Source organism: Anarrhichthys ocellatus, unplaced genomic scaffold (assembly GCF_004355925.1).
Source record: "Anarrhichthys ocellatus isolate YVR2014 unplaced genomic scaffold, GSC_Weel_1.0 scaffold31, whole genome shotgun sequence".
Lineage (NCBI taxonomy): Eukaryota > Metazoa > Chordata > Actinopteri > Perciformes > Anarhichadidae > Anarrhichthys > Anarrhichthys ocellatus.
Genome location: NW_022280061.1, coordinates 5,665,830 through 5,675,723, shown reverse-complemented (window position 1 = coordinate 5,675,723; position 9,894 = coordinate 5,665,830). Strand labels below are relative to the sequence as shown.

Genomic DNA, 9,894 nt, shown 5'->3' with positions numbered 1-9,894 from the left:
ATAATGATTAGAATCCAATATTGTAATACACATCTTTCTGAAATGGGCCATCCTGCGAGTATTATGAACGTTTAACTTCTCTCTTGGTGGGAAATATCTATGACAATTGTGTACCATTTGACTCCAAACTTTTTTTTAATTTCCTCCTTAGTTGCCCTTTAGAGCACAATTAACCCTGTGGTTGTCTGTTTTGATAGATCATTCTCACCTGACAAAGACCTACACAAGGCCAGATTAACCTGCTAGGAGGTTCCTAAAGAAAATGTAGCTTTGGGGTCATATATTGGCCCCCTGATTCCTCAAACTCTGTTTGACAATTATTTAATGTGGTAATTTGAAATATGCAGCATGCAGGAACGATATCAACTTACATAAGAAAGATATTATTTAGATTTTGACAAGGGACCCCTGTGCAAGACTGTGTCCAAAATTAGATGGAAATGCAGGAGCAACCTTGAGGTCCTTATTGTTACAATTCATATTTAGCGGTCCATATTCCCAAACAAGTGTGCGATTAATTTGATAAACAGAAACTAATTGCCACACAGCGAATTTAGGTTTTTAGACTTGAAGTTTTTGCAGCTCTACTAACAACAGGACCTGGCAACCCTGACCCATCGCAGTGTGATGTCATTGGTCGACTAATAAAGACGTAGCAAGCATAGAAATAGAGCAGGTAGATGATGCAACACCATTTAATGGCTGTCATCCTATGTGTTTTTATTTTAATTTTTAGGAAAGCCCCTAAAGTGTTTGGACTTTCTGCTGTCACAAAATACAATACGAATATGGCATATTTATATATATATATATTAGAGTTTAATTGAAGTAATTAAAATTAATGTGCGGGTCACGATGACATGAATTTGAGTGTCCTGTTTTTTTTCACACAGAAAGTTATCATCATTAACATACAATAACAGTACATTTAAAATAATGGTGTAATTTTCCAGCTGATTTATTTTCTATCTAACCTAACTCTAGCAGCAATGCTGCAGCCAGCTAGCAGAGCGGACAGCCCGCAGAAAAGCAGAGAACGGCCACAGAAACATGGATCTAATTAGTAAACCAAGAAGCAAGTCGATTGTGTGGCTGTATTTCGGCTTGAAAGCAGACGATAAGGGACAACCTCTGAACTCTGGGGAGGCCATTTGTCGTTTGTGCCGAAAAATAGTACTTGCTAAAGGTGGAAATACCACGAATTTAAGAAGTCATCTGAGACGTCGACATCGTGCTGATTTCTTCGAGAACATTTCTTCCACGACATCTGGAGTTTTGTTTGAGGCTCAAGGTACACACATTTCAGCGCTTTCACTGCAATAATTGCGAACCTAAAGGGTGCATTAAGAGTCTTGTCGCTTTGGCCGCCTTTCCGACTTTACTACATTCATCCACCCCCTTTACTGACAACATACAATTGGCAGTGGGGCACTGTAATGGGGTTCATACAGTTGCATTTGAATGGTAGCAATTAAAGACCACACGATAGCATTAGAACTCATGGTACTTTTTATAGGGGAATGTGTAGACAGGCAGATGTCGGTGCATTAAGTGTGTCACTTTGAATGCAACATTCAATTCCGACCATGCGTTGAGATTGTATCAGACATTCAAAGAGTCTATATCATCAAGATAGATTACACTCGAGCGTCATGTAAGTAACACCGATCAGCGAGTTTCTAAGTATAAGTGTCTTTAAACAGGGTGGTTATCTCATGTCAGGTTCTTTCATTACAATTTCCACGCATGTTACGGGCTTCGGTGTTCATTTGTAACAGTGTAGCGCCATTTCCACCTACAAATGCTTGTACGCATGCGCTAAAGAGACGACGGCGCTAGAAGTCTGTTTTACGGCAGTATTGTCGTTACCATGGTATCACCAAAACAGTCATGCACGTAACGTTTGCCCATTGGAAGGAACTGAATGTAACATTTGGGAATGTTTTCTAATATATAATTTGGTAAGGAATATGTTTCCATGGACCCGCCGTTATGATATGTCGTAATACATAACACTTGCTGTGGTTGGTGCAGTCAGAGCCGCCATCTTTAGCGTTTTAAAATGAAGCAATAAGCCACGAGAGGCCGTGGTTTACAATGATTTTTCAACAGCTTAAGGGCGTTGTGAGGCACTACGCGGAGCGGACTGCGGTTGGTGCAGTCAGATCGCCATCTTTAGCGTAAATCCCTAACACCGTCTCTTCAATACAAGCTGATAAACACTGTGGTATAATCGCCATATAGCACCGGAACCTCAGCACTTGAGCGGTATCATTCCGCTTTGTTTACATGGCCAAATACTAACACCTGTGCTCGCCTCACTTGAGTTTTAAAGCAGCTACCTTGACAGCAGGTGGAGCTAACAGCTAACACTATGAATGCAGACCTGAATGGTTCTCGTGGAAAATTGGATTGGTTTGAGCACGATATGAAAACTAAAGAGGCGATCATTAAAGAAGAGGATGAATCACAACACGGGGAAGAGTGTGAGGTAAATGCCACTGACATTTCCAGACATGCAATGGTATCGGACTTGGAACTGGATGAACTCGAGGACTGCAGGACTGAAAGTAAGCTGACAAAGAAGCAGACATTGTGGGCTGTGAATTGTTTCACTGGCTGGTTGGAGTCCCAGGGGCTGCAGATGGACCTACCTACAGTGGAGAAGACTGAGCTGAATGGACTGCTCAGACACTTTTATGGATCAGTACGAAACAGCAAAGGAGAACTCTATGGGATTGCTAGTTACATCGCACTGAGAGCTGGTCTTAATCGTTACTTCAAAGAGCGTCCCGTCAGCCGCCCTGTGAGCCTAATGAAAGATACAGAGTTCATCTCAGCCAACAAGGTGTTCTTGGGAGTGCTCAAGAAAATTAGAAAGTCTGGTCGAGACATAACATTACACCATCAGGCACTGTCTCCTGATGATATCCGCACCCTTAGGCACTCCCGTGCGATGGACACTGGCACTCCAAGGGGTCTTCTGAACAAAGTCTGGTTTGATATCCAGGTATATTTCGGCCGCAGAGGGAAGCAGGCCAACAGGAATCTAAAGCCAGATTCATTTGTAATCAGGAAAGACAAGAGAGGACTGAGATACTGCACTTCATTCTTTGGTGACGAGACAAAAAATCCTACCAAGAAGGACAGATGCTCTATGTTTGAGAAACCAGGCAGTGAATTCTGTCCTATCACTTCTCTTTTAAAGTACCTCAGCAAGCTCCCATCCAACGCAACAGCCCTTTACTTGCAGCCTAAGAAAGATTTTGTAGATGAAACTTGGTACAGCCACACCCCATTAGGAGTCAATTATCTGGGTTCCATGTTATCTCGCATGTCTAAAGAAGCCGGCACATCCGTCATCTATACCAATCACTGCATCAGAAGCACACCATTTCACCAACTATGTGGCACGGGACTGGAGGGAAGAGAAATTATTCCTGTCAGCTTGCACAGGTGGGATGAGTTTATTCACCTGTCGCCATATTATTTTACATTTATCCCATTACACCTGCTGAAATTACTTTCATATCATTTTTTACAAACAGGTCTGAAACCTCCCTTCAAAGTCACCAGACGCCGTCTGTCGGGAGCCGTAAGCCACGGAGCAAGATATTGCAAGAGAGCAATTCAGCTGGCCCAGCAGGTCTGCCACCAAACAAGTGGGCACCCTTAACAGAAGTTCAGTCAAGCACACACTGCTGCAATGGATTCATTGTCTTAGTAATGACAGTCTGACTGAAATGTTCAGATAGCGGTCTACAGAAAGTCTGAATGATTGAACATGATACTAGCAGCTATAAAAAGCTACGTTTTGCTTGGTGGGGGAACAAAATAAAATTAATCAAAACAAACTCAAAATGTTGTGTACTTACTATAATTGAATCTGTCTGATGTAGTATAGTATCAATCACATTCTAATGTTGTAACATTCTCCAAAGGTCTTGTCTTTATTTCCTCTGTTGCTTAAACCTGTACAACAGTAAACATGCTCCAGATTGTCAACAAAATATCTCAACTATATTCCATATTTGACAAAGTTTTTCTCTATTTCTTTGCCTCTGCAGGTTTGGATTCAAACCATGAAGAATTCTTTGAGGATGTTCCTTTTCTTCAGGCTCCTTCAAACACAAACTACGTCCCAGATGCTGTTTTGCCGCCTGGAGAGCCGTGGCTCCACGGCGGCCCCTCGCGGGCGGCGCTGTCCCTGCCCTCCTGCCTGTTCCTGTGCGGGGACGTTGGGTCTGGGATGTCTGGTCCTGGATTTTCTGGCGAAGAGCAGATGGGAGAGATGAAAGTGTACGCCAAGTGTCACCTTCAGCAGGGCGTCATGTTTGGGCCGTATGTCGGAGAAATGTGCAGAGGACAAATGCCGACCAACCTCAAATACGCCTGGGCTGTAAGTACACAGGTTTAAACAGACATAAAGGTAGTTTAAAATCAAGTTATAGGGAAAACATTATGGGTTTTGTACTACAATCACATTTGTAGTCCATGATGTAATTTGTTACTTGTGTTGATAACCAGCAGGAATTCTATATAGATTTGGTCTTGACACATACACGTTGCTCCCATCTCCAGATCAGGGACGATGCTGCTTTTATCTACGTTGATGCTTCTGATGAAAGCAAATCTAACTGGATGAGGTGGGCCGTTCTTACTGATTCAAGTAGTTTCCTTTCTCGCTCCTGTTTTTTTGTTTTTATAGATTTTTATTTATTTATTTATTTATTTATTTATTTTTTTTTTTGCAGTCAATCAGAGCGTTTGTCTGACTGATTGTCTTTTTCTTTCCTGGTCACAGTTACAAACTATACATGTTCGCTCTATGTTTCAGGTATGTAACATACACCAGCAGGGAGGAGGGACACAACCTGGTCATCTTCCAGTTCTACCGCCACATCTACTACAAGGTTTCCCAGCCCATTACGGAGGGAGCAGAGCTAAGGGTCTGGATCGGCAAAGATTATGGCACCTTGCTGGGCCTCGGTATGGGTAAGTTCATTCACTCAAGCATGGAATGACGTGGTAGAAGCAAACTTTCAGATTTATATTAGTTTTTATTTACTTCCACATACATTTTCAGCTGACAGTAGACTTTTGTTTTTGACGGGTGGTATACAGGTGACAATGTGAAATGTGAAGTTGGAGACAAAGAGACAGTCCTGCGCCTTCTGCAAGACATACAATTGGTCACCCTCCCCGAGCCCAGCAGCTCTTCCCTTTGGTCCGACCACAGCCAATCACAGAGCCCCATGCTTGTCATCAGTGACGTGACAACAATGTCAAACCCAGACGCAGCAAGTGATTCGGGCATGATTTCCGGCTCTGCCTTCCCCTCCTCCCTAATCTCCTTGCCGTCCCCGAGCTCTCATTCATTTGAAAAATATGATTTTATGCCTGGAACTGAGAGACTGCTGAGTAACCCAAACGCCACACAGAACAGCCCGTGGTACTTTTTTGGGTTGGAGCCGGACCCCACCGGTCGGCCTCTAGACCGTTGCACTGCAGTGTGTAAGCTGTGTGTGGAACATGTGGGCTGTGGAGGAGGAGCAGCAGATCTCCAAAACCATCTGACTAGCAAGCACCACATCAGACCACCACGCGACGTTACCAAGGATCGGAGTTTTCCGACAATAGGTAACTATTACTGTACGTAAAAAGTACACCTGGATGATGGAATGTCTTTTGTTCTTAAAGTATCTGATGATGACACTAGATGGAAAGTCAAGGGATCACCAACGTTATTAGGATTCATCATATTGGAATCATGAAGATGTGTTCTACATCTTATGACAATACATCAAATAGTTGTAAAGATCAGAGCTTTCCATAAGAGCCAGCTGTCAGCCAAACAGCCAAGTTCTCATTTAATTCTAGCCGGCTGCTTTATTATTTACATTCTTGATTCTAATGAAATAGTTTTGATTTAAAAGTTGTGATTCACTCTGCATGTACATTTTAAGACCACTAGCTTTAAAACAGTGTGAGCATGATGATAGAGAAACATGCCTGTCTCTATCAGTCCCGCCTGCACATGTTGCTGTATGAATGTGTGTGTGCGTGCGCTCAACTGAGAGGTTGTGTCCTGTCGAGTGGAGAGCAAAGAGCTGTTTGTGTGTGACAAATACTAGCAAAATAATTGATTAGAATTGGTTAGCATTCATCCTCTGGGGACCATGAATGTCTTCAAATATTTCAGTCTGGACAAAAGTCGTGGACCAACCAGGCCGCGAGCATGGATAAAAATAAGACCCGAGTTCAGGAACCAGAATTTTCCTTTTAACCAACCTGAAGCTCTTTTGTTGTTCAAAATGGTTGAAATGTGAGTCAAAAACTATTTCTCAAACAAGCAGATGTACAGGTTTAACCTGTAAACTGGTATCTAGTGTAGTACAAGACAGATTTTGAAAAATGTGTCAAACTGTTGATTTGTCTTTTTTCACTAAAGGTCAGCAACGCTCACAGCCAGCGATGGGTAACAGCGGTTTGGTCAGCACGCTCCCCCTGGTATTCTCCGCTCATGTGACCGATGCCATCTCCAACTTTCTCATTATGGATCTACAGCCCCCAGCTCTGGTAGAAGGGGATGGCTTTAAACAGCTGATCCACACCCTCCTGCCCTCCTACAAGGAGCTGCCTTCACCGTGGCAGCTCGAGAACCTCCTGAAAGAACATCACACCAAAGGCAAGACGAGCCTGGCTCAGCTGCTGAGGAAGAAAATGGGAAGCAGCAATAACGTGGACTACACTGCTCCCATGCAGTTCGAGTCCAGGAGACGTGGGCGACCTCCCGGCCATCGGAAGGAAGTGCCTCACTTTGTCACTTTAAGTGTGGATGTTTGGTTGCACAACTGGCAGGGCAACACTGAGAGGTACCTCACCCTCTGGGCACATTACGTAGACTGCAATTTTAGTTTTCAGAACCTGGCACTGGCAACCCAAAGACTGACAGAGGGTGGTGTTAAAGACTACAGCCTTCAAGCAGTGGAAGCTCAAGTAAAAGTGATGGCCCAGGAGTGGGGGATCTCCATGCCTAATCTGGTCTTGCTGGGAGGGGAGGTAAGGAACAAGATGAGACTGGGGCCAATTAAGAGCGGCAAAGGTGGAGAGGCTGCAGGAAGCGTTCCTCACCCAAACTCAACAACGTTTCTCGAGAGGGACGACACTGTCTCACCCGAGGAACCACATGGCTTGGAGCATGGCCATTCTAGTGAAGGACTAGCATCTGTGCCATGTTTCTTCAGCGCTGTGCAAGGCTGCATTGAGGAAGTGATGTCACACTCTGTCATCTCCAAGACCCTGAGTCAATTCCAGGGTGTTCTCGCTACCCTGTTCATGCCACCTGCTCAAAACAAAGGCCTGTATCAGTACCCCGCCCACAGTCTGTTGCAGACCCTGAAGAAACAAGAACAGGCAGAGCTGAAGTCCTGGGCTCACAGCCGGCCTGCATGGAATAGGCTGTACCCTCTGCTGAGCATGCTCATCAAACATAAAAGCCTTTTCTGTGATATGCTGAAAGAGATTAAAAGTGAGAGCTTGTCTAAAGAAGACACTGTTTCAAAATCCAGTTCGTCTGGCAGCTGCTACGCTAACTCCACGTCCTTGGCAAGCTTTACGACTTTGCGATCTGAATGGAAGGTTGCGGAGGAGCTGTGTTTAGTCCTCAAACCTCTGGACGTGGCGTGTCGAACTCTTGCCAAGGAGGCATTCCCCCGTCTGTCCCTAATCAAACCCATTCTCACAGGCCTGCTCTCCCGCCACCTCGTGCCGCGGACGGGAGATTCGTCGGCCATCCTAAAGGAAGTGAAGAGGATGATGAGGCGGAACTTGGCGAGCTGCTATGAAAACCCTGTCGTCAACAGAGTTCTGTGTGTTGCATGTTCCCTCGATCCCCAGTTCCATGGGCTGGGCTTCATGGAGGACAAGGTGAGCCGTAAATTTAAAATGCATTGACTTCTTTCGTAACCCTTAATCTTAAATTACTGTGGCTATGAAGATCTATACGGTTGGTTTTACTTGATTTAAAGTAAGTTAAATTAACCGTCTGGCTACTGTTGGATGTCTCAACACAAGTAGTCATAAAATAACTTTTCCTGAGTAATGTGCAGTCTAAAATCTGCAAATTATGATTTACATCTAGAACACCGATCAAAGAAGAAGTATGTTTGACAATGAATCTGTGTTGGAATTTGATTCCAGCTTTGAGTCCTTTTCAGTTTTCAATACTTTTTGCTATGGACACATTGCAGTCGGTACCAAAACATTGAGGTTTGACATCCCGTCATCTGAATAGCACATACCACTCTGAAGCATAGTCACACATGCAAGTTTGATACTGAACATTTCGTTAAAGCCAGTGTTTTAATGGGCCTCGCTGCCCCTCGCTGTATATGTCAGTTTCTTTTGTGATTTCCATTTTGTTTTAAAATGCATATGAATGAATGTGTTTTCTGTTTTCCTGCTGATGTGCATTTGTGGTGCTAATGTGCTTGAACGTCATTGGTCGGGAATACTAATCACTTTCACCTTTGAGGCTGCCAACCTGATCTGTTGTTCAAAATCCTTATACTGTATGCAACATGACTAATCCCCTCCGTCATCCCCAATCTCTCTGATAATAATGGGTAAAGTGAAGATTGCTCACAATTAAATCTTTTGGTGTGATTGGCTTTAAGGAACAGAAAGCCACCTTTGAATGGCTGAAGAAAGAGGCCGTCAGGATTGTGAAGGAGGACGGGAGGAGAAGTCAGAAGCAGAGCAAGAGAAGCCCCTCACCTGGGTCACCAGAGTCCGAGAGTGACTTCCTACGGAGGAGCAAGCGCCTCAAAGAATCCCGCCCAATCAATTTCAGAGAGATAGAAGATGCAGATGAAGAGAGTGATGCAGAGGAGGCTGATGAAAGCGAGCTGGCAGATCCAGGCCCTCAGGGCGGACTCTCTGGTATGGAGTTCCTCCTGGGAGACCTGTTCTGCTCTGCCCCCAAGAGCAGGCAGAGTTCCGTGGAGGAGTCTGTAGACATGGAGATGTCTGTCTTCAGAGCCGACAAGGGGGCTTCACTGGGAGTGGAGCCCCTGCAGTGGTGGAGGACGAAGGCAGTGCAGTTTCCACTGTTGGCCACAGTGGCACGGGCCTACCTGGCTGCCCCGGCAGTGGCAGGTAGCGCCGCACTAGACTTTGCGCAGGAAGGAGCGTTAGCCACGCACAAGAACAGAGCCAACATTGCCCCAGAAAGTTTGGACTCTATCTTGTTTCTGCACCTCAACCACATGCCCACCACTGAGAGCGAGCCAAAAGCGGTTAGGAATGACGACAAAAACTGTGGGATATAAAAGGTCCCATTCTCACACAAACCACATTCATTCCTTTTTTCAAAGGCTCTGAATTTAACCCTCTCGACTACATGTATGACATTTATCCTCCTTGTCCAGCAAAGATTTAACATTACACTAAAGAGAAGAAAGAAAAAACATTTTGTACTGCGTCTAGTTTGGACTGTTCTTCTGATCAACTTTTAACTTTTTTATATCATGTATGAATTACCTTGTAGCGCCTAGTGCCTTACCTCTGTTGGACACAATTATACCCTAATGCTAACTTCTAACATAAAGCTGTGATTTAGAGTGTGTAGATTGTCAAAACATAAATAAGTCCTCCATGGTAGCATTGTGTAAAACTGTTACCATGTGTCGTTGCTTTCAGACTCATTCTTTTGTTTTATGAATCAGTATATCATGAAAGAAGACTCCAAAGACTGAATACCAAATGCTACTTGTTTCGAACATAAGTTGCTAATTCATTTTGAATTTTACAGAGACATTGTTCACTTGTTGTTACTGCTGTAATTCTGAAGGTAATTTGTTTTATTTTTAATAAATAATGTTTGACTCACCA

At 44.1% G+C, this 9,894-nt stretch overlaps 1 protein-coding gene across 3 annotated transcripts; it reads left to right on the top strand.

Moving 5' to 3' along the window:
• The first annotated feature begins 993 nt into the window (after positions 1-993).
• LOC116392948 (uncharacterized) lies at positions 994-9,894 on the top strand. 3 transcript variants are annotated; one of them, XM_031864798.1, is made up of 8 exons: positions 994-1,291; positions 3,549-3,662; positions 4,068-4,399; positions 4,582-4,646; positions 4,838-4,995; positions 5,125-5,640; positions 6,452-7,929; positions 8,679-9,894. In XM_031864798.1, the coding sequence occupies exons 1-8, from the start codon at positions 1,051-1,053 to the stop codon at positions 9,330-9,332; spliced, it is 3,558 nt and encodes a 1,185-aa protein (XP_031720658.1). In that variant the 5' UTR covers positions 994-1,050; the 3' UTR covers positions 9,333-9,894. The 3 variants fall into 3 exon arrangements, with proteins under 3 accessions (XP_031720658.1, XP_031720659.1, XP_031720657.1); XM_031864797.1 differs by having other exon boundaries at positions 1,202-3,456; positions 3,549-3,646; XM_031864799.1 differs by lacking the exon at positions 3,549-3,662.

Coding starts and splice junctions, on each gene's coding strand:
- LOC116392948 (XM_031864797.1), top strand. CDS start 2,375: ATGAATGCAGACCTGAATGGTTCTCGTGGAAAATTGGATTGGTTTGAG. Junction 4,996..5,124: donor CTTGCTGGGCCTCGGTATGG/GTAAGTTCATTC, acceptor GGTGGTATACAG/GTGACAATGTGAAATGTGAA. Junction 5,641..6,451: donor TCGGAGTTTTCCGACAATAG/GTAACTATTACT, acceptor TTTTCACTAAAG/GTCAGCAACGCTCACAGCCA.